A 24,005-nucleotide genomic window follows, 5' to 3' on the forward strand; every position below is an offset into this window, starting at 1 on the left:
TTGATTGTTCTCTCATTTACAGGAATTCACAAAATCCCTGTTTTTCTGCAGAACGTGTAAAGCCGATCGGAAGAGCAGGAAGCATGGCTGTAGTCGTAAGTATTTTCCCACATTTACTCTGTTAAAGCTGCTTCTAAAACTTTTTTGTGTGTGTGCGCGTGTGTGTGTGAGTATGTGTGTGTGTATGTGTGTGTGTGTGTGTGTGTGTGTGTGTGTGTGTGTGTTTGTGGGTGTGTGTGTGTGTGTGTGTGTGTGTGTGTGTGTGAGTATGTGTGTGTGTATGTGTAAAATAACTCTTAACTCACTTTAGGAATAGTTTGTTAGCCATTGATCAACACATCAGAGTCAGTTTTCTATTTTTATTTTTAAATTTAAATTTAAAAGATACTCTCTTCAAAAACAAGCTTTCAACAGGATATGACATCACGTAAGGCAGAACTGATTGGAAGCGTTGGTAGTTTTCTCCCTTTTGATTTAATGGAGGTGTTTGCTTTCATTCTGTGCAGCTAAAGCCAAATATTACAGCCGTTCGTGTTAGAGAGAAAAAAAATAGAAAAAAAAAACATTGTATGGCATCTTTAAAATTTAGGTCAAAATTAAAGGAGGGAAGGAGACGTGGCTGAACGACCGCCACCAGCAGCTACGGTAGCCTGAGCTTCTAATCTGGTTTCCTGGTTCACACGTCGTCCTCAGTGTGTATTTGCAGGCTTTTCTGGATTCATGTGAGCAAGATTAATAAAAAATCACACACACACTGAGGCCTATTGATTATGGCCCAATAACACTGAAGAACAGGCTGTCCTCCCCATGTGGATTAGATGTCTGAAGCTCAAAGAGCACAATCAGCTCATGTGACAGAATTATATGGACATAGCAAAGCGTTTAGCTTCATCCAAAGCTCTGCACTGAGTAAAGGTTTCATTTTAGGTCTTGAAGAAATGTTTTTAAGTGTGAATAATTATACAAAAAAGAGGAGTAAATTTCCACCAAAAAACTCCAAATTTTGAGATTAATCTCATAAATTTTCAAGAAAAAAAACCTTGGAAATTTCAGACTTCAAAAGTCAAGTTTCCAATTTTTTACTTCTAATTTTCTGAGATTTTTGACAGAAACTTACTATCTATGTACAATGGCACTAATACGCCAATTGAGAACTGGTTCCCAGGAGTTAAATTTCTTGGAATCGTTCAGCCGCCTGCCTAGCGACTCGTCTTGTGGGCTCCAATAACGTCCAGACGTATCTGTGTCATGGCGTCTCGTACACACTCTGTATTTTTGATGTAAAGAATATCCAAGATGGCGTTGCGGCAAAAGCGCTCCTGGAGGCAACGTGTGCAGAGCTTTAATAATAAGAATGAAATGACTCCATTTCCACACCTTATGGACCTTTAGAAACATGAACACAGTTGGGCGTTCCAAAAGGAAAATCATCTCTAACCTAAATCCGTAGAAAATGCATGAACTACATTTACAGGCTGAGTCTGTATGGAAAACCAGATTTGCTATGTGAGCTCTACCTTTTCTGATAGCAGAAGTGGTGAAACCACCAGCTACTTGCTGAAGAGGATTTAAACCAAACACTCATAGGGATATATAGTGATTTTGGTGAGTGTGTGCAAACTTTTTACCAGCATTGTAAGCATAGACGTAAAATAATAATACAGATAATAAAGAGGTGGTCCCCAAGTAAATTATATAGTAGGCTTGCCCAGTCATTGTTTCACTCATGGTTTTGCCGATATTTTCTCCAAGTGCTTTCTGGGTAAAACACGCTAACCAATACGTTCCTTCTTTCCGTCAGTCCGTGTGAAAGAGGACACTGCTATACACATATAGGGCCCGGCCTTAAGCCCCGCCCCCGGCCCGATGCTGATTTGTTTCGCCACTGGTTATAATACTTCCCAAATATTCAGTTCCTACATATGTATAGGTTCTCAGCCATCCAGGACATGACCCTCCTCTCCCCCCAAAATAATAATGAAAAAATTTAAAGCAACATAAGTTATAATTTAAATAACACATGACTTGTTTTGAGGATCAATGCAACAAATCAATATTTATGAGGAATTTTCTTAAGTGGAGTTACTTATTAAAACTTGTTTTTAGTCAGAGTCTTAAGTTTTTCTAAAGGTGTAGCAGAGATTAGATTTGTGACACTGAACCAAACTCATATCTAAGCAACATTTGAATCTTAGTTTGACTTTTATGGGTCTCAGCAGGTTGTTTACTGAGAAAAACACTTTCGTTATTCATTGCTAATTACTAGTCATTTTTAGTGGTTCAGCTTGAACACACACAAAAAAATTGAAGCACATTTTACGTTAAATTTTTACTAAAACTTTGCCGACTCCCCCAAAAATTGCTCTGTCCCCACCACTAATGAGATGGTATTTACGCCCTTGATTGTGAGCAAGATCTTTCCCCTTAAGTATGAAATTCTGGGAAAGAATCAGGAATTAAATATGAAACATAAAAAAAAAAAGCTTTACCCTGACAATTACTTTATCATTGTAAAAAGTCTGTACTTTGTGCAATAGAGAAATACATATTTGACTGGATGCTCTACAGCAGCAATTATTGTTCATTTATCCGCTCTGTTTAAAGGGGACAAATTGACTGAGCGACTTCTTCTCTCTCCTCAGAGTGGAACTTACCGCATGGTGTCGGAGGAGGAGCAGGCGCTCAGGGCCAAGCTGGAGCATCTCACCATCAAGGACCATGGCCCCGTGTTTGGATCCTGCGCCAACCTGCCAGACCACACCAGGCAGAAGGTATCCAGATCTGCACTGTTGCCTCAATCCCCGTTCAACTCAGTAGCTGGACCCTGTTTTTACTTAATCACAAAACGCAAAATGTTCCCAAGCAGGGTTTCTGCAGGTTTCACCAACTCAGATTTAAGACTTTTTAAGGCCTCTATGAATTAAAACCCTGCAACACCACAGAAAACAAAATAAATAATATATGGCAGAGATTGGTAACAGAAGTGAGCCAGTGGTTTAGACAAACATCGTCCAGCCAGCTGATGGTAAATTTGCACTTACCAATGATTGGCTTTAAAACACTAGCTAGCTTTAGCAGCTAGCTACTAGTGCTTGGAGCCGTCTTGAGTGACAGAACCAAGTGAAAATGTCAAAGTTTTGCATCACAGTAAAGTCCTGCAAAAAGATAACTATGTAGAATATACAAGTCCTGCCAGTTTATTTTAAACTCAGTGAATTGAAGTCATTTTAAGACCTTAATTTTAGTTACGTAAATGTATGTCTTTTTAAGGACGCACAGACATCCTAAGAGTAATTTCCAGAATATTTGTCCGAGTTCAAGTCAAATCAAACCCATTTATCATAATTTCATCTTATACCTAAAAAACAAACAACAAAACAACAGCGCTTCTTCCAGATCAAGATGCCCCAATAACTGTTACAACTCTGAACTTTTTCAGGGCCCTTTGGTCTGCTGGATTACAGCTGCGGTATAACAGTGGTTATTAAAAAAACAACAAACAAACCTAGTCACTTCTGATGTGTTTAAACTCATCTCTGTGAACTGTTAGTGTAAGGGGTTAAATGTCAGCTAAATGTCAGGTTTGGCTCCCCCTGCAGGCCAAAGATGAACTGAACGAGACGGATGAGAAGCGCGTGTCGGCAGCGAAGGAGCTTCGAGCCATCATTAAGGAGAAGGCGGAGGCCGGAGATGACCTGGCCAAGGGGGTGCAGGACACCTTTGGGGAGAAACCAGACAGTCTGCTGGTCCGCTTTATCCGCGCCAGGAAGTACGACGTGCCCAGAGCCTTTGACCTCATGAAGGGTGAGTCAAAGCAACAAGCAGAAAGGAGCTTAATTTACTGATACTAGCGCAGCATACTACTGTAAAAATATTTCATGCATAAAAACTGGGATTCTAAACCCTCAGGTCATATGTTTTTTTTTTCTTCACATTTCCTGTTAGCCACTTCAATTTGAAGATGCTGGCCGTTTTTCAACATGGCCGTCATTTTTGAGCGCTTTATATCAGTTATTGCCGTAAAATGTTCCCCCTTTTCATGACTTGGATGAACTTTATGTCACATTATATGTTTTATAGTCATCTTATTCGTACAACTTGAAATAAAATGTAGCAAAATCAGATGTCAAAACTGAAGTTTCTCCATTAGGACCATGGCAGCCCTTTTGAAAAATGTCCACCAGAAAAAGGGGACGCAGATTCAGTAAAATAGATTAGATTTTTTTATGGTTCCAAATATATAGGCTATGATTTGACTCAAAATACAAAAAATATAGCTCGCGATTTTAGAGCAAAAATAAAATTTCCACGACAACCATGGTGGTCATTTTGAAAAAAAAAAAAGATTAGTAAATGTGATTTCTATGGGTTCCATTGTGACACCAGAAATATTCATCTGTGATATTATTGGCAAACTTAGTGCAAAAATACATCTTCTCAGATGACATCCATCTTGAATTTTGTCGTGGCTAACTTTTTAAAAAAAGCAAATCCCTTGGAACTTTTGTCCCCAGTTAGGTTGTTGTTGGTGAAATATCACATTTTCTGCTGCACTGTACTAATTACTTTCGCCTAAATATAAGTATAAATCCATTTCATACTCCAAACATAAATTGACACAGACACTTTCAAGTTCATTTTCAAAGACAAAACCCAGCAGGACCTGACTGACCCTTCCCCTTGGCTCTCCGTTCAGGATATGTCCGCTTCAGGAAGGATTACCCCGAGCTGTTTGAGAACCTGACCCCGGAGGCTGTGCGCAGCACCATCGAGGCCGGCTACCCCGGCATCCTCCACAGCAGAGACAAATACGGACGCGTGGTTCTGCTCTTCAACATCGAGAACTGGGACTACGAGGAGATCACCTTTGACGAGGTGGAACTCTGAAAGGACTAGTCAGGAGAAGCGTAACTCGGGGATTTTGAAGGTTTTACCAGCTCAAATTTAAGGCTTTTTAAGACCACCATGAGTTAAATTTAAGACCTGTACCGCAACATAAATGTACACTGTAAAACCGCACATTTTATATAGTAGTGCCAAGATGAATGACAACGAATGTTTGCGTCCATCACTTACCCTTGATAGATGCAAGAAAGCTAGCTAGCTAGCAAGGGCATATTAGCAGCTAGTTAGCAGTAGCTTCAAACGTACTCAAACGTTTGCCAGTCAGAACAGTCCAGCGAGAAAAATAATTAGAATAATCCTGCCACAACAAAATTTAAGACCTGTGATTCACTTATGTTTTTCAGAAAGAATTTAAGACATTTTAAAGCCTTTACTTTAGATGCATTAATTTAAGAGTTTTTAAGGATGCGTGGATACCACGGTGACTGGGAGCAGATTTGATGAGGCTTTCCTGGCAACCTCTTGTGCGTTCAGATTCTGCGGGCCTACTGCGTGATCCTCGAGAAGCTGCTGGAGAACGAGGAGACTCAGATCAACGGCTTCTGCATCATTGAAAACTTCAAGGGCTTCACCATGCAGCAAGCATCAGGCATCAAACCCACCGAGCTCAAGAAGATGGTGGACATGTTGCAGGTAGGGTTGTAGTCCAGCTTTCCTTTCGCCGAACGCTTTAAGGATGGGGTCGCCTCACCGTGTTTCTCTTGGCGTCCCACCAGGACTCCTTCCCAGCCCGTTTCAAGGCCGTGCACTTCATCCACCAGCCCTGGTACTTCACCACCACCTACAACGTGGTGAAACCCCTCATGAAGAGCAAGCTGCTAGAGAGAGTAAGTCACAAACATAACCTTCCAAAAGCTCTCTGTGCCGATCTTTAATGGTTTCACATCACAACCACAAAGATCAGTGAAACCCTTTGATAACAATTGTGTCTTACTGTTGATCCTAGGGGTGCAACACTTCAAAAACACAAAATCTTACTAAGTGTTTTGGTCTATTTTCTAGTGCAAATATCTTAATAGACTGAAATAAGGCTAAACTAACTTAGAAGGAACTTTTCAACAAGATAGGAACTTGTTTTAAGTCAACGATTCCTTAATATTGAGGAAAATATAAAATATAATCCACTGGCAGATTATGTCACTCATAGCAAGACATTTTTTTCCCATGTTAAAAGGAAACAATCTTCTAGTGGAACTAGTACATTTTCCTTGATCAATATTATGAAATTATTTACTTAAAGCTAACTCTTGTGTCTGAAAAGTTACTGATGAGTTAGTGTTGTCTTATATCAAGTGTGCTACAGTATTTACTTGGTAAAATGTTTTGCATTGACCGATTACAGTTTTCTGGACAATAACAGATCTTTAAAAAGTCTTTAAGATTTTTTTTGTCTGGTGAAAAAAATTATAATAGCCAAAGATGTTCAGAAAGTCACTAAACTGGCAGCATTTGGGGTAAATATTGCTAACCGCACACCTGGTCGGTGGATCTGATTAAGAAATGGAGGCCGATTTATCTTCTGATTGATTTATTGCCTGATCGATTTCTCGGTGCACCCCTAGTAGATACAGTTGAGAATATGGGGGTGAGTCTTGGAGAGTGATTTTCACAGATCCTCTCCATCCAGACTGGCTGAGCTCAAGCAAAAATGCACACAAGAGTCAGTCTTGAGTCAAGTACACTCCAATTTTAATACACTGAAGGTTGTTGATAAAACCTTAAAAAGAAAAACGCCCTAAATATGCTTCTAAATTATGTGCAAGCAGAAGCTTCCGAGAACGGTTTCAGATTGACTAGAGGTGCTTAAATGCTACAAACAGCCGCCTCCAAACATCTTTTTATCCACTATGTGACGCTAATTTCACCATGTCAGTGGTTTCCTGCACAAACGTCCCTGACAGCCGCTCTGTTTGCTGTAGGTGTTCGTCCACGGAGACGAGCTGGAAAACTACTACAAGGAGTTTGACCCCGAAATTCTTCCGTCCGAGTTTGACGGAAAAGGTTCCAAGTACGACGGCAAGGCCACGGCGAACAAGCTGTTCGACTAGTCATCGTAGAAACCCGTCTGTCGCCCAACAGTCTGACAGCTGTAATGCAGTGAAAAAAAATGTAACAGAATAATCCAGCTGTGTGGATGTAGGAAGAGTAGTTATGAATGAAACATAGGAGAGCGTGTGAAAGGCTGAAGAAGAGTCCGTTTTCCAGATGTTCTGACAAAACCCAGTCCTTAGCTTTCTACAGTCTCTAACTCATGAGTTTTGAACAGAAATTACAAATGGTTTTGTAATTTAACAAACCTTTTACCCAAAACAGAGAGAAGTTTAAATTCACACAGAAACCTGATTGGAAAATGAATATTTCTTTCTGCATTAAAAGAGAAAATGTTGTCCACTTCCCACTGATTTCCCACCACAACATCTTAGAAGCTGAAAAAGAAAATCCCATCAGGGATGATGTTTCAAACGCCATCGTTACGACTGAATCGCCGTGGCAACTGGGTATATTTTAAACAGATTTCAGAAGTTTTAAAGTTGTTTTACACACCAGATGAGACTCAAAGTATGACATGTCTGTCATTTCTTTCTTTACATTCACTTTCAGAATAAAAGTTTTCACCTGACGCACCACCCTGTGCACCAGCAACAATGTCAATAAATGTACAATAAACTGTATATAAATATAACTTTTGCATTTTATTAAGAATTGTTGAGAACAAATCATGAATGATGAGATCTATAAAGCAGAGGGTTGATTAAATCTTTTTGTTACAGACCCGTAGAGATTCATGTTTAACAAAGACAAAAACGATTATTGATCAACAATAGAGGCATAAAAAAACAGAATCATCTACTGACTTTCAGTAACACCCACCTCTTCATTTGAACAGCATATAAAATATACAATTGCACAAAATAATAAACATTTCTTAAAGAAACAGCAGATTTCTTTTTGAAAGAGGGGTTCTGTGAGATCATAAGCAGTTAATATCTTACCTGTGGCTTAAAACTTTCCAAGCATCTTTGGCATAAATACAGACTAGAAGCTTCTGGAGGCTGAAACGTCTTCAGACAAAAATGTCAAGGTGGTTATTTTTGAAAAGCACTTTATGAACCTTACTCTGTCTTCAGCTGCATTTGGCAGAAGCTAATGATTGTTGAAATGGAAAACGGAAAGAGGGGATGGTGCCTCATTGACTACCCTCCTCAGATCATGTGAGATATTTCTAGACAGAACCTGTGAGAACATTTTATTTGTTGGGATTTATGTCTGACTGGAAGCTCTACATGTTTTGCTCGGTGCTGCAGTAGACTTATCAGGTCTACTGCAGACTTGACTTTTGTACTGCAGGCAAGATGTTAACTACTCAGACCTCTTCAGCAGAAGTTTGCTTCAAAAATTCAGGACTCTTATTTAACAGCATAGCGAACAATTGATTTAAAAAATAAAAAAAAAAACTACATGAAAACTATTTCCAAATTCAAATCTTGCCTTTGTTTCTGACACAATAATGTTACTGTGAGAAATTATGCAACTTTCTGCTTTTGTTTTAAGTATTTTTAGCTAATGAGGGGAACGCTAAGCTACGCTACCAGATTAAAAATAAACCTCCCAAACTATTTCAATCTTGCATTTATCTCTAATCCGAAGCGCTCGCTAAGCCACAAGCTACTTGTAGCCTTTAATGGAGCTGAAAGAGACCAGAAAACAAAAACAAAGTAATGGGTTGATTGTATCGTTTTGTAGGATTAAAGTGAAAACCACAGTTAAATAAATTAAGGTGTTCTTGGAATGGTGCAAGCTGTGCAATGTCTGTGTTACTATGCAAAAAACATGTTGGTTTAAAGTGCTCATATAGTATAGTACAGTCAGGATGTCCTAATGATTGTACACAACAGTTTAGGTTTAAAAGTTGTTTTTTTTTTAAATAAAGTGTTCTGAGCAGCTGATATATGTTTAGTCATTTTAGGGAAATTAGGACATCTGAAAACAGTGTAAACAATAAAACCAGTCCTGGTGGTTCTGATCGGAAACCCACAAGTTTTGCAACAGGAACGAATGTCGGTCTTAATCTCTACAGGACTTTTCTACGTAAAACTTCACAGAATTTTATGCAGGCTTAAATACAAATATATTAGCATCCGTTAGTTGGTCTGATCAAGTGCTTTCATCGGCGTTAGTAACGAATAATTAGCTGGCGCTCTGCAGAGTACGTAAACTGACCCAGCAGATCTGAAGGCCTCGGGTTGACCGTGCTGCTGGTCAAGTCTTAGAATCACCCGCTGAGGTTTAGTTTTAGTCCTGAGGGGAGGTTGAGTTTGAGTTTCCGCTCCCCTGGCAGGCCTGCTGCTTTTTCTTCCAGTGGCAGATGGCGTCAGTGTACTCCACTATGACCTTGTCCATCCAGGTGAGGGGATGTGGGAAAAGAACGGCCCCCTCAAAGAAGCCCATGTGGCCCCCGTGCTCAGTCAGGGCGAACATCATGTTGGGCATTTTCTCTAACGTACAAAAGAGAGAGAGGAAGGTCAAATCTCACATGCAGTTCTGGTAAGATGCTCACTTCCACTTATTATGGTCATAAATGTCAGATTAATTTTGTGTTTTACAAATAATTATGGAACTTGGAATTTTAGATTTTCTTTTTTTATTATGCATTTTCTAGGCACAAAGTGTCATTTTAGAGCATAATCAAGTAACTATGTTAACTTCAGTTTAAAAATATTATCAAACATTACTTAGAAAAATTTGACTTCATAGTTTTAACGCCTTGAAATTGGGCCTCTGTCTCTTTAAATAAAAAGCTCCTGCTCTTTGTGAAGCTCCACCTTCAGGAAGTCATGACAGCATGGCTCCTCTATTAACCCTTTAACGACATGTTGTCTCTTGTGAAAGATGAACTTGTACCAAACTCGTAGCCGAATTTTGACATATTCATGTTTCCAACATCTGAAAGCTGAGTATTACTCCTTCGACTGATTTATTTTTAATTGCGAGCATAAAGTTGTAATATTAAAAAAATACAGTCATGATATTACCAGAACAAAGTCATATTCTGCTAATATTCTGATTATATTCTTGTAATTAAACAAATTTAATACTTTATTGTACAACTCACAGAAGGGTTGATTGAAATTTAAAAAAAAAACATTTTCTAAAAAATATTTTGTGATTTATAATAAAAAAAAAAAAATGTTCAAATTGTTAGAAAACTTTGAACGCCCCAGGCTCATTTTGTACCACTGTTATACCTGCCACTTCCATCTGCTGTTCACAGTTCAACTAAGGTCTACCATAACATAATAAACAATAATAAAAGTTTAACACAGTAATTTGATCTGCTGCTAATGGAAACCAGGTATTAAGGCATCTCCAGTCTATCTTTAAGAAATGCATAAAACCAATCCTAGAGTAACCCAACCCTGCCAAACTGTCTTATTAAATTAGCAAGAGGCTTTTGGACACGCCTAGTAAACACAAAGTGTCCGGTTGGAGTCTTATTTCATGTCAGCTGCTTCAGTTTTGCTTCTTATCATGTAACCTCTGTGATAAATAAATAGGATGTAACGTAACTGGCTGCTAATTCTAAAAGAAAAAGTCTAAATATTGTTAAAGTTGCACGATTAAAAAACATAGTTTTTAAATCTATTTTTAAATCAGGTTTTCTGAAGCATATGGTAGAGCAATGTACATATTTTCCTTTAAGTTTGTTTCTAACAGGAAGTGGCAACGTCCTCTCAAAGATAATAAAACAACGGTTAACAGAGTATTAATCTTGAAATGCAAAAGACAAGAAAAAGAAGAAAAGGAGAATTTTGTTAGCCAGAAAAATATGTAATTTTCCCCCGATGTTTCCACTGGTAGTTTGACAATTACTGAGTTCCCCGTTGCTGAGGTTAGAAAACCTTGCCATCAAACTAATCTTTAGCTCCAACCACAGACTCATGTCAGGCCGGACTGCTTCACAAGCTAAGGGTACTTCCAGTTAGAACAAACATGTTGGTAAATGAATTTGACTTCATAGCACCATAGAGAAGAGTTTCCCAGCCTTGGTTCCTCAAGGCACACTGCCCTGTAAGTGTGTTCCTGCTTCTGCACACCTGCTTCCAATTGATAGGCGATTAACAAGTTTTTTGCTGGACAGCATTCCTCTGAATTAGGTGCTTTAGAAACATGTAAAACATGCAATGCGCCTAGAGGAACAGGGTTGGCAAACACTGCCATAGAAAATGCCACCCTTCAAGTAAATAACTACCAGTGAAGTTCAAAATTGCACAAACAGGATGAGTGATTACATAAATATGACTTACTGAGTGATAGTGCACTGTATTTTTCATGTCTGCCATGCTTACAGTTCTCAGTAAATGCTCTTTCTGGCCTTCGTTGTCTCACTTTGGTTTTCTGGATAAGCGTTTCCAAGCATGTCATTAAAGCTGCCTCCGTCTTGTCTGTCCAACAATAAATAATTAAGGTTCCCAACCTTTCAGAGTGGAGGGTATGGTTAAAAGTGCTCAGTGAAGTAAGCAGCAGCTGAATCCAGTTTCCGTACAGAAGTAAACCACGGGCTCTTTGCCCTTCTGTTACTCTAAACACCTCGGGTTGATTTCCTGTCCGACACAGTTTACCTTCACGTTTGATGTCCAATTTTCTGCAGAACATTCTGCAAAAACCAAATGAGTTACGAATACATAATGCCATAATGCAAAATTACTTTCATCACTCCCACATTTTGCCGTCCAATTTCATGGATCTTGAGTTATTTTGCAAAAAAAAAGTGACAACAACTCTTGAAAAATCTAAATTAGTGAGTTACAGCAACATTTAAATTCCCTTTGGGATTAATAGAGTATTTTTGAATTTGAATTGAATTAGATGTTAAAAACTGGTACAAACATACCCAAAAGACTTTGGGTGTAAGACATTATTGACTCAGGGTGTTAATACTTTTGGATCACACTGCACAGTGCTGCAGTTTTGTCCAGAAATCGGCAGTAAAGTCGTTGTTTCATGAAAAATGTGACTTATGCATGTTGCTGGAACATCGTAGATCCAGAACTCTAAGAAAACTCTAGATAGAAAAGAACCTATACTGAAGCGCTCACATCTCCGTGTAAAACAGATCAAGTTTAGAATTTGACTCCTCGATGTCAAACTTATGACGCGCTTATGATTTAGCCGCAAGCAGCAGCCACTGCATGTCGATCCCTGATACAAGACAAAGCAGTACAGCCAGGGAGACGTGCACAGACCCACACAGTGCTCTATGTATAATCCAGCAGCCAAGGCGGATCACATGTCTCTGAAAAATTCAACAAGACTCCCTCAGCGGAGCGGCATTAAGGAGAACGATGCGGCAAAACTTTATCAACACTTAAGACAATATGACGTGTGTCCAAAGGCAAAGCAAGGACGTTTGTTCACTCTACGCTGGACAAGTTATTGTCTTTGTAAGCGAATGGAGAGCTGAGCGGAAAAAAGACCAAGTCCTGGCAAAAAATCTGAAATTTTATCAATTGGAGGAATTTCAGTCTGTAACCTGTACTTGGCAGTTAAAAAAAAACCATTAAATGCTAAGTAACCGGAGGCATGACCTTTCCTGTTTTATCCATATTATTCACTCCAAGCCAGTGTTTGTTTTTTTAAAAGCAGTTATGAGGCACAGTGGCAAAACTTGAAGCTGCTGCTGCACAAGTTACTCAATGGGTCGTTGCTAGGTAACCAAAGAGTCAGCAAGCGAGTTGATGCCACCAACCTTCATTAGCTCATTGTGAGAGGCTAAGTGGCTGAAGCCTTTCGTCTGCCTACACCTCCCAGAATGCCATGCGGTTTCTGGATCAGTGTTCAGTGAAATTATTGAACTTTGATGGCGTTTCTATGGTGACATATTGTTATTCATTTATTGCCCAGCCCTAGACTGTGGAGTACCAAATAAGAGGAAGATCAAAGTCTATGATTTTTTTTTTGTCATACTGCATAGGAGCCACAGGAGGGTTTGTTTTGAGTTGACCACTAACCTGTAAGCATGTATGGTATAGCCAGAAGTGACCGATGAACTAGAGGGTCGTCAGAGGAGTTGACCAGGAGGAGCGGCACAGATACCTGGAGGCAAGTTTTATACTCCATTTACTCCTGATAGCTTAGTTTCAGCAGCATTCATTCAAACATTTATCCTGCAGAAACCAAATCAGAGATGTGTGTCTAACAACCCTACATTAGTTAATCGACAGGAACAATAAAGGCACTGATGGCTTAGAGTAGAGATTTTACTACAGATGCTTCAGACTCACGTTGTGGACGTAGTGCACACAGCTCTCCTTCTCGTAATACTCCCTCAAGGAGTTGTAGCCGTGGAATTTCCTGAAGTGTGATAACATCAGACACAAAGCGTTTGGAACAGATTTGCATCCGTGTCAACTTTTTAACCCCAACAACATCTCACCTCATGATGTTGTCATCTATCTGCATCAGAGACGTGGCTGCGCACAGTTTGTTGAGGTCTGTGTCTCCAATGTTGCTGGAGGTCAACAAGCTGCCCCTGGGAACCGAGATCGGCATGGAGATAACTTAGAGCATTAAGCCGACTAAATAACATCAGCAACCACATTAACACGTCTAGATCTTCTCTAGCTGAAAGGCATAATAGTTTCCGATTAGGTGCGCATCTGAAACTGATCATTTGTCCATGAAAATGTGTCTGACCTGTGTGACAGGATGAGCTTCTTCATGTTGCCTGCCAGCACTAAGTTATAAAGCCTCCGACACTGGTCCCACTGAAGGAATGTTTCCTGTGCCCTGAAGACACAGAAGACACACAATACTAGGCCACATGATGGAAATTCATTCTCACAGCGTCTTGCCCTTAAACCTTCTCACGTTTTGTCACATTACAACCACAGGCTACCAAGTTCATCACAGTTAACTAAAACTAATGAAATAATGAAAACTGAAATTGAGAAAAGATTTCAACTGAAGTAAACACAAACGGTAAACTGGAACTATAGTGTACGTTTATAAAACTAACCAAAATATACTGAAATTGTAGATATAACATGATTCGTTTTTGTTTTTAGGAATCTAATCCAGACTATTGGCCTTTTGAGCACAAGCAATTTACGGCAGCTGTCGGCAAATTACGCCACTCCGTGCTCCTCTTGGCGGTACTTGCGCTAGTCCGTAAAATGGCGACTGCATAAGTTGAGATAAAACACCAGAAGCACTTTGGTTGTTCAACATTTTTTGAAAATGGCATCTTCAGTAAAACTAACTGAATTAGGCAAAAAGTCCTGGCGAAAATAAAACAAACTATAACATAAAGTCCAAAACTATAATAAACCTGCAAACATATTATTGGGATGTAGTGCGATGCGAGTCCCGTTGACTGACCTGAGAGCGTTGTATCCCTGGCAGACGCTGATGCAACACAGCACCTGCTCCTGGTTGGATCGATTTTCTCCCAGGAACTTACACGCTATGTTTCCCCCCAGACTGAAGCCCACCACCACGAGCTGCGTTTGGGGGAAAGCGCGCTTGATGTAGGCCACCATGGCCCCAAACTCCCAAGTGCACCCTGAATATATACATTACAAAAACAAACAAAACGAAACATGCTTTTCTGAATGTATGGCACGTTAAGAAATGAGAACATGTAAACCCATTGGGAATGAATCTGTTTCTCTAGTGCCATCGCCTCGCAGTGCAGCGTGTTGTTAGCCCTACTTACCGTAGGTAAACATGCGCGGCGAGGTGAGCTCCATGTCAGGAAGAGCTCCCAGATGGTTCAAGACGGCGCAGCGGTAACCCTGCCGCTGGGAGTAATCCACAAAGGTTCGAATGTAGTTCTTCTCGCTATGGTTACCAATCCCAGGGCAGATTACCATGGTAACATCGTCTGACATGCAAACAAAGAAAGCAAGTAAAAACATCTAACTGGAGTCATGAGTGTCAAAGTGAGCAGCGTGCATGTGAGCTGATGAATCCTCCCCTCAGGGGAATTCAGCAGAGTTGATCCCGCTCATGCGTTCTGTCAGCCAGACGTACAAACCAGGCAGGCACAAGTCAGGACTCAAAAGAGAAAACAATGATTGTCTTTCAGAAACTTACAGAAATGACTCATCTGTTTTAAAAAGTTGGACAAAAAAACAAGAAGTTAACGGTTTGATTTCTGCCTCAAAGCCGGTTTAAGTTACATCATGTTTTGAATGACTTTTTAAAATATCTTTGTTATTGGTTTTTAACTACTTATGTCAGTTTCTCATTCCATCAGTAACCAAAACAGATTTGTTTGTAATGGCAAGGTGTCAACATTTAGCCCTTCATACTTATAAACATCTCTGAAAAAGCACTACCGACAGTCATTGGGGAATTTTTTTATATGTGCTCTAAGGGCAGTTGCCCAGGGGGGCATCAGACACCTGAGGGGGACTCAAAAATTAGAAAACAAAATAGATCTTATCTGTCAGTTGTCCCCTGAACAAGTTTTCTACTGATTGCATGCATCAGTACAATCAGATGCATACAATCATTGCATGCATGATTGTATCCATGATGCACGTGAAACTGTAGTATTTCACTACCACGGCTTTAGTAGTGGAATAAGTTCTACTTATTTGTTAAATTACCTGCTTTTTGCTACAAATCAGATAATTGTTTGTATTTTAATTGGTTGGAGGGAGTGCAGCAGAAGGAGGGGCTTCCTGGAAGAGCCACGACTGTCGTTAGTTATAAAAACAGCGTGATTCATGCTGATGCTCTTATTTTAGAGCTGATGCTCTAAAAAAGAAGAGTAAATTTCCACCAAAAATCTAAATATTTAGATCAATCTTAGACATTTTCAAGAGAAAAGTTGAAAATTTCTGACTTTGAAAAGTTGAAAATTTGCTAGAAAATTTTTGAGGTTAATCTCAGAAATTTTCTAGAAACAAACTTAGAAATATCTTACCTTAAAAAGTTGAACTCTGAGATCTCAGAAATTTTCCAGAAAAAACACGGAAAGCTCTCTGTTTCCAAAGTCAAAAATGTTTGACTTTTGGAACATTTCTGAGTTTGAAAAGTTACAATTTTTCCCTTTAGAAATTCCAATATTATTTTTGTTTCCAATATTTTTCTAGAACGTTTCTGAGATCAGTCTCTAAATTTCTGAGTTTTTTCACCAAGGTTTACCACTTCTTTTTTTTCTATAGCCCTAATATGCCATCGGAGAAGTAAGCTAGTGATTTGGGGAATAAAAAGAGTTGAACGACAAACGTTAATTTTGTGTCATTTCAGAAATGACTAATATGCCATGTTCGTGTTATGCTTGATTTTGTTTGTCCAATCAGGCGTGTGGTTTTTGGAAATCACTCAGTTTTTTCTGTTTGTCTAAATAAGGTGAGTTCAGTGAGAAACATCCTCCTTTAGAAATGCCTATTCGTCTGCAGACTCGCCTAATCACTGAAGTCATTTTGCTACCGACCTCCTGTGCTGTGCTTTCCTAGAGCTTCAAAGAGGTCAAAGGTGGCTGTGGCTCCGTCCTGCATTGGGAGGAATTTGCGAAGCCCGCAGGGTGTTGGAGTACTGACGCGCCCCATCTTGCCGTACAGAGCCGTCTGGAGGTGACCGCTCTTTCCCCAAAGCAAAGGAGGGATGTACCTGAAGGTAATCACAAGCCCTAGATTATAAAAATCATCTAGGTTCAGGAGTTTTAGCGAACAAATCTGAAAGGTCTCTCTAAAACTCACTCTTTGGACAGCATGGGGCAGGACTTGAGCAGGTAGCGGCAGAGCGGCGTGTCCTGGCTGATGATCTGCGGGGCTGCGGTCGGGCTGGTCAGGTTGAGACAGCGCACGATGACGTACAGGACGGCGGCCACTGCGGCCAGCTTCATGCCGTCAAACATGGCCGGCAGCTCAGAGCCAAAGGTCTGCATGTCGCCGTCCTCCAGGATTGTCATTGTGGGAATTTTAGATCTGCAGGTGATGAGTGTAAAATAAAAAAACACACGCAGAAGTATGCAGATTTCTTGAACTTTTATGTATTTTATCGCAATAGACCAACAAAATGTAAAGTTTACTTATTTTCCTTCCACTTCACCATTAACACCGTTTTGATACGGCATGTCACATAAAATAGTAATAAAATACACTGGCGACTCTAGTTACGCTCAAAGAATAAGGATGGTATTACAAGAGCAAGTTAGCATATTTCTAGAAGATCATTTATACAAATCTATGTCAGAAGTCTAAAGAAAAATGCAAAGATTTTTGTTTTCTCATCTCTTTCCTTTAAAGCAAAAACATTTTTAGGTTCCAAGTACAAATGTCGAGTTTGTTTTTTGGACACTTTTTATGCCAATTGCCTGTGTTCAAAACATTTTCTATATATAAAGATAGAAAAAGTACCAATAACATGTTTTATTTTATTGTCTGAAAATGACCAACACAAGGGAACAGTGCTTCGGGGAAAACATAAATAAATCACAGTTTTTTTTAAAATAACAAAATGTAGCTGGTCAGGGAGCCTGCCAAGAGGCGAACTGCAACACTGAAACACATTCAGTAATTTCTGATTGATACTGGCTGGTTTCTACAGGTTGAATTCATTCTGTGTTCTGCAAGACAAAAGAAAACATCCAGACATGGCTAAAACCACATGGTGGGGGCAGCATAATGATTAGTTAGATCTTAGGAACACCTCTAATTAATTTCCAGGCAGTTTTGACCTTAAATTTCCAGAAGTCTTCTAGACTCTAGAGATTTGAAGACAAATAAATATTTTTTAAAAATTACTACTGTGAGTTGATGTATGAAGTCAAAATAAAGAAAAGAATGGCTTCACCAGAGAAAACTCAAAGTTTTGAAAAAGCCTGGGATGCTGACAGACTTTTCCAAAGAAAGCTTAAGGCTGAATTTGAATGAAAATGTACTTTAACAAACCATAAACATATATATTTTTTATTAATTTTTTTTTTTTTTAAGATTTTGCATTGGAAAAACGATGCCTATCTTCAACTGAAAAAAGATAGTGAAGTTATTTATTTTGGTCTCATTTCTTTGACATCACAAAAACATGTCACTGTTTAGGTATAAGTGCATAAGGAATTCAAAAAAGTTGTTTATTTTATGGAAGAAAAAAAACTTGTGAATCTTTAAAAAAAATTGAAGAAACTGTCCAAAAACTACGTTTTTACACTAATTTATGTTTTGCCATACTTATTTGCGCCTTGCCATACTTATAATAAAGATTTCACGCGAGTTCACGCGAGGGATTTAAATGACTGTTAAGCAAGACTTTTGACTCACCTTTCTGTCTGAGCTGGGATAATACAAAGCAGTTCAGACAGTGAATTTTACTTGAGAGCTGGTAGGGAAAAACACAAAATAAAGGGAAGTTTAAATAGTAAACTTCCTAAAAAAAAAAAAAAACTAAAAAAAGGTTTACTAACAGAGAAAACACAATTTTTCCCAAAACTAACATCCAGAAAGCGTGACAGGCGACCGAGCAGCCAGCCTCAACAGGTTTCTCGCTTTCCGTCTGTCTTTTGCTCCAGGTAAAACTCTTCCTGTGAGGGACAGGAGAGAAACTGTGTTTCTAAGAATCCCAAAAGCCGACGCTGACGTCAAAATTTGAAACCTAACAGTTTTCTAAAGTTTAGAAAACGGACACTTCCGGACTTACCATAGTGTTTAAGAGTCTGTCAGAATTGTAGCTTGAGTCACGGACTCGCTAGCAGCTCCGTCTCCACTTCACACAGCGGAGAAACTGACCAGCCGAGTCGCGAGCTCAAGATGCCTTCAGGCTCTCTTAATAAAGCTCCGACATTAAGCTTTTGGTCCTCCCACAACACTAGAGACGTGATTTCTACAACACATTTAGTAGGATTTAAACATGTTGCTCTATTCGCTCTCATATCACGTAGGTGCTCTATGTTTATTCGTCCCATCCGTATGGGGTAAATGTCCGATTTCTGTGGAGTTGGCTATCCCCCTGATGAACCAGCACGTCCAACAACCCCAAAAGGTACCACAGCAAACAGTGATACTTCCTACTGAACAGTACCTGAATTTACAGAAACTTCTCTTCCCCGATTCATTGGTCAGACACAGGCCCCATGACTGCTCAACACTAATGTCACAAATATGTGCACTGATGACAGGAAATACTTACATAATCCTTCTGAATAACACTCGACTTCCAGCGTGGGCGCAGAGCAGACAGAAGTTCACAAACTAAACTAAACTTATAGTGGATTCCATTAAAAGTAAAAACAAAAGCTGTAGGTGAATTAATTCTGAGTGGCGGATCTATTTAAAAGACTTTGAATATACAATCCGCAGTAAAAAAATAAATAAAAAAATCTTGAATAAAGTCAAAGAACAGCTGCAAAACAGTCACGACACACAGTTATGTAGTATAAATCTCTGCAGACTAACTTAGGCCAAATGGGTTAGGCTCAGTTCAAAGTGCCCTATTTCACATTGTTTAAACCATTCTACATTTTTACCCTAAGAATAATGACAGTAATGTAACATAAGTAGTGTATTTTGCTAAGTTTAAAGAAAGAAACGTTGCACACAATTAGCTGGGGATGAAGGATGTGACGTTTAACTTGTTCAGATTTTTTAAATTACACACATCTGAACTCTGTTAATTTGGCAGAGTAATTTGGCAACTGAAGATAAAAAGTTGCACTGGATTTTATTTACAAGGACTAAATTAAAGCGGCCTGAATTCTATTGTACCCCACAGTTTTCACATTATTTATTACTTTTGAATAATTAGAAAATCATAAATTCTCTTTCTGATATTTTACAATACGTAATCGGGGATACGTACTCTCCAAGTGATACAATTCCAATAAAACATACCCGTTGTTGTGGTTTTATTGTGAGAAAATGGAAAAATGAGAAAGGGGTGTGGATAATATTGCAAGGCACTGTTTATTTTATTTTTTCAGTTTAAATAATTCCCTTTTGACCACAAGAGGGCGTTGTTGATTTATGGGTTTGCATGCGCACTCCACTTGGCTTAAGTACGAAGATACTTGTCACGGCCCAATTGAATTTACAGAAGCTGTAAAAATGTAAGTGGCAAAATGAAGGATTAATTTAGCTCCTTTATTTTATTATGCTCGCTTGATCTTTTAAGCTTTTGGGGGGAAAAAATTGATGATGGAAGAGAAAATAGCTTATAGTGGACCAATTATGTTTTTTTTTTTCTTCTGAGGTCAGGAGAAGTGAAACATTGCAGATGCACAGTTGCAAGTCCCTTCGCGAGCATTTCCTTTTTCTTAAGAATAAAACATGGCTTCAATTACTGAATTCAGACAAATCTAACCACACTGCACCTCTGGCATTCATTTCCACCATCATTACATGATGGGAAGCCCATTCTACGGCCTAAAATTTGCAAAGGTTAGCAGTGGGAGGGGGCTTTTTTTCTGAGAGCAACATCAGACGACTCAGCTGCTGTGGACTCTCACTTCAGTTGACCAGTAATAAATGTCAGCCAGCCAGATCTGTCCTTTTATTTTGTCTTCCTTTATGTAGCCAGTGTTGATTATGAAATATTTCCAAAGATGCTCCAAAGTGTGAGGCATTGTTAAATCTTACAAATGCAAACACTGAGAAATGCTGTAAAAGTTGCAATTTGTTGTGAAGGAACATTGTGTTTCACACGACATTATCCCAAATGAAGTCAGTCATTAATCATTTAAAATAAGTGTTCATTGTAAACACGATGGGAGCAGAAATAAAGCCAGGCTGGATATCTGATGACAGTTGACCGTCACCGCCTTCCTCTACTGTGTTTGAGCAAGTCGTCACGTGTGAGATAAGCTACATTTAAATCGCCTTGGCTTGTTACTAGGCTACAGAAAAAGGTTAGATTTACACTGCTACTGAAAATGTGTTGACTTTTTCTGAGGCAGCTGCTGTTTAAAAGTCCAGTAATCTACAGGGAAAGGTCAGTTCTAGAACGAGAGGAAGACGCCTCCCAAGCCAGTTTTTAGTCATCTCGTTCTCTGAAGTTGCAAAACAATTGGGTTCGAGTTTTATGTGTTATTGCCTTCAAACTTTTGTGCAAAAAAGACTTGAAGCACATTGAAAAGATTCTTCAGATCGTAATAAATCTCTCTGACCCACTTTGTTGCCTCAGTGCAAGAAACACCCACATATAAACCAAATTGTACTGTAAGTACAATGAAATATTAGATTTGATTTGGACTTCAGAGGGATTTCATCTTTTTTCCTCATTTTTTTAACATTTAACATCTCTACATATACACTGCTGTGTATTCTCAGCCCTTGAATTTGTCCACTGAATTTCTTGGCATTTCACTTGATAAACCAATAAATAAAAGAACATCATTCAAAGGTGGTAGAAAAATAATAGTTGTAAATGTTTTTTGTTTTATGAGAAATGAAAATCTGAAATTTGTGGTGTTCAGTCACTCTGTACTTAAACACTTGAATTGAACAACTTGACAATTACAGTAGCTGCATTTCCATTACAAATGCACACAAAAATCACAATTTTGCAATTGCGGTGTTTCCGTTAAACAAGAAACGCAATTAAAATCAACTTTGTTAAATCAAGTTTATTCACACAATAAGTCATTTAAAAAACTTGCTGCGCCATCATCCTTCTACCACTTCCTGTCGTCGTCTTCTTTGTGGTTTGCGCGAATGGCAACATCCGACTGTTGATCACGTGATTTGTGATATGAAAAAAGTGTTTTCACTGCAGTTTTGCAAAATAACAAAAAAATAAAAAATCACCTCATAGCTGCAAAATGTTTTTTATTGAAAAACATGTTTTGTTTTTTTAATTGGTGTGCTTCCATGAAGCAAATTTATTGTCAACATGCCAAATATCACATTGATATAGTCAATGGAAACGCAGCTAGTGTTTTGTTTATGTTTCTTTTGGCCTTCTACATCTAAATTAGATTTTTTTTGTTCATTCTTTGATGCAAGATGGTTCAAGTTTTTAGTGCGAAGCATCGTCCAATTTCAAGCTTCTCCACAGAATAATAATGGGATTCAAGTCAGGGCTTTGACACGGCAGCTAAGAACAAAACACAAGAGCTGCAATTCAGACAAGCTGACAGAAATTACAGAAGAAGAGATTTTAAAAATATTCACTGTAATACAATGACCTCCACAGTCACCAGATATCAATCCAATTGAGCACTTTTGACATGTATTTCAAAGGGAGTTTCACATCCTGGATGCGCAGCGCAACCAACTGTGAGTGAATATTAACATGAGCACCCAGACTGAAATCCAGTTGATAGGTAAATAGATATAGTCCAGTCCAGCAAAAGTGTACCTAATAAAGTGGCCGTTGAGTCTATGCTGAGATTAAATTACTCACAAATGGATTCTATTTAAATTTGTAAAAAAATAAAACTGTTATAAAGCAAATGTCCTTCTCACTCCTCCTCCGTTATGGAGTACTTCGTGTTGGCCAGTCACATAAAAGCCCAGTAAATACTCTGATATGACAGTAGTTACACTAATACAGCTCCTTCACCCTAAATGCACTAGTTTCAAGGTTAATTCGGTTTTTATTGATTTCTGTTTTTCCAGACCCGAAGAAGTGGGAGGAGCTAAAATTAAATAACAGGCCGCTATTGGCTAGGAGCTGATGCGCACGTGCTCCTTCTCTCCGCCTGTTGACTGGGAGTTCATCGTGCTCGAGCCTCCGCAGCAACAGCGTCCAAACCAAACCGCCGCAGAGCTCCAACTGAGTCGTTGTCCCGCAGACTGACAAACTGCAGCTTCTTTTTTTTTCCGACCGACGGAAACAGCGGCCATGGAGGAGCAGGCGCGTTACTTTTTCTGGGCGCAACTTCTCGCAGCTTGCCTGGTGTTTGGGGTGAAAGGTAAGCGGCTCGCGCTAAAACAGTTTTTGTGTTTGTTTACAGTTCAAACGAGCTCATTCACGCCCAGGACAGCTGTGGTTCTGCTCGAGTGATGGACGCAGTTCTCTAAAGTTGTTCCAGGTGTCTGTCTTCTCGAATTAAGTTAATGAACTCACTATAAAACCCCTGGAGACCGTGTTTTACTTATTTCTTTGATAGTAGAAACTCAGTTTCAGGTCGCCAAATCATTAATTTAGTGGGGGGGGAAATGAACTTTATGAGCTGTAAATGTACAATACATGTGAGATATTCAACACATACACGCAATTTGTCGTCCACATTTTATGAAGGCTATAACTTACCATCGCGTATTTTGAGAACAGTTTTAATAAAATAATTCAGTAATTAACACTTTAACAACATGGATTACACGATAATAAAAGCCTTTTGGTATTTTTTGTGCTTTGACCCCTTTTTTAAGTAGCAGTAGACTCGCAGGCTGTCTATTATTCGTCTCCAGTTTTAACCTCCTGCCTTTGGCATCTTGGCTTTGTTTGTATTTCCATGCATTGAAGACATTTAGGCCAATGAACAAAAGGTAAAACGTCTTGACTTCCCCCTAGACCCCTCTCCTCCATTTGTGCTTACCAACATACCAAGGAACAGGAAGTGCTTTCTTAGGATGATGGATTTTCCAAATGTCATGCTGTCAAAGCGAGGAGGAATACACAACTTGGTTGTGTATTTCTCACCAGATGTCAGCCTGTGGCTTTTCCTCCTGCAGCGACCGAAGCTCCTGAAGTCTCCTTGTTTGACATGAAGCGTGCTGTGAAAACCCACCTTCACCAAATCCCACATTCAATCAAGTTTTGTTGTGGAGTGAGCATTTTATAGCTTGTTTTCTTAATCTCAACGCCTTTTTTTTTTTTTTTACTGAACTGTTGATTAGCTCTAAGAAGAGACCCCGTTTAATCTCCTCAACTGATGACTCAGTGCTTTAGGTATTTGAGTTACCTGTTTGTTTTTTTTCCTTTGAAACGATGGCATGAAAACCAGAGGACTCCAGAGGCACGGGATGTCTCTGAACATGTTTTTTTTCTCTGCGGTTCATGGGTGACAGTTATTGAAAAATAGGTGTGGTGATAAAAGATTAGTCATATTTCCTGGATTCTGTTGTTGGATCTTCCACTCCTAACAAAGTTGACACTTTAGCCTGGAGGATGACAGATGGGAGTGACGCGTTGCTATCTTGTCCTGTAAAATG

At 39.1% G+C, this 24,005-nt stretch overlaps 3 protein-coding genes across 11 annotated transcripts in view; 2 read left to right on the forward strand and 1 right to left on the reverse strand.

Annotated features, from left to right (window-relative positions):
• rlbp1b (retinaldehyde binding protein 1b) overlaps positions 1-7,588 on the forward strand; it is an 8,075-nt gene extending 487 nt beyond the window's left edge. The window contains exons 2-8 of one of the 2 annotated variants that reach the window (XM_081607750.1): positions 23-95; positions 2,643-2,771; positions 3,600-3,804; positions 4,697-4,875; positions 5,380-5,538; positions 5,622-5,732; positions 6,825-7,588. In XM_081607750.1, coding sequence (XP_081463876.1) covers positions 84-95; positions 2,643-2,771; positions 3,600-3,804; positions 4,697-4,875; positions 5,380-5,538; positions 5,622-5,732; positions 6,825-6,953 — 924 coding nt within the window. In that variant the 5' untranslated portion in view covers positions 23-83 and the 3' untranslated portion in view covers positions 6,954-7,588. The remainder of the gene's footprint in view (positions 1-22; positions 96-2,642; positions 2,772-3,599; positions 3,805-4,696; positions 4,876-5,379; positions 5,539-5,621; positions 5,733-6,824) is intronic. The other variant, XM_081607749.1, reaches the window with a different exon arrangement.
• On the reverse strand, positions 7,580-18,987 carry abhd2b (abhydrolase domain containing 2, acylglycerol lipase b). 3 transcript variants are annotated; one of them, XM_008410749.3, is made up of 12 exons: positions 18,553-18,986; positions 18,350-18,436; positions 18,177-18,234; positions 16,617-16,844; positions 16,352-16,527; positions 14,621-14,788; positions 14,284-14,467; positions 13,600-13,692; positions 13,340-13,435; positions 13,188-13,257; positions 12,915-12,999; positions 7,580-9,401 (listed from the first exon to the last, which is right to left on the reverse strand). In XM_008410749.3, the coding sequence occupies exons 4-12, from the start codon at positions 16,826-16,828 to the stop codon at positions 9,199-9,201; spliced, it is 1,287 nt and encodes a 428-aa protein (XP_008408971.2). In that variant the 5' UTR covers positions 16,829-16,844; positions 18,177-18,234; positions 18,350-18,436; positions 18,553-18,986; the 3' UTR covers positions 7,580-9,198. The 3 variants fall into 3 exon arrangements, with proteins under 3 accessions (XP_008408971.2, XP_008408973.2, XP_008408975.2); XM_008410751.3 differs by having other exon boundaries at positions 18,320-18,436; XM_008410753.3 differs by lacking the exons at positions 18,177-18,234; positions 18,350-18,436 and having other exon boundaries at positions 18,553-18,987.
• Positions 18,988-22,479: 3,492 nt separating this feature from the next.
• The window catches only part of mfge8b (milk fat globule EGF and factor V/VIII domain containing b), a 29,946-nt gene continuing 28,420 nt past the window's right edge, over positions 22,480-24,005 (forward strand). For 2 of the 6 annotated variants that reach the window (XM_008410745.3, XM_081607751.1), the window contains exon 1: positions 22,484-22,762. In XM_008410745.3, coding sequence (XP_008408967.1) covers positions 22,693-22,762 — 70 coding nt within the window. In that variant the 5' untranslated portion in view covers positions 22,484-22,692. Of the gene's footprint in view, positions 22,763-24,005 lie in introns of all 6 variants that reach the window. The other 4 variants (XM_081607752.1, XM_008410747.3, XM_008410746.3 and 1 more) reach the window with 4 other exon arrangements.

The sequence above is a fragment of the Poecilia reticulata genome, chromosome 6, assembly GCF_904066995.2.
Source record: "Poecilia reticulata chromosome 6, P_reticulata-male-v2, whole genome shotgun sequence".
Lineage (NCBI taxonomy): Eukaryota > Metazoa > Chordata > Actinopteri > Cyprinodontiformes > Poeciliidae > Poecilia > Poecilia reticulata.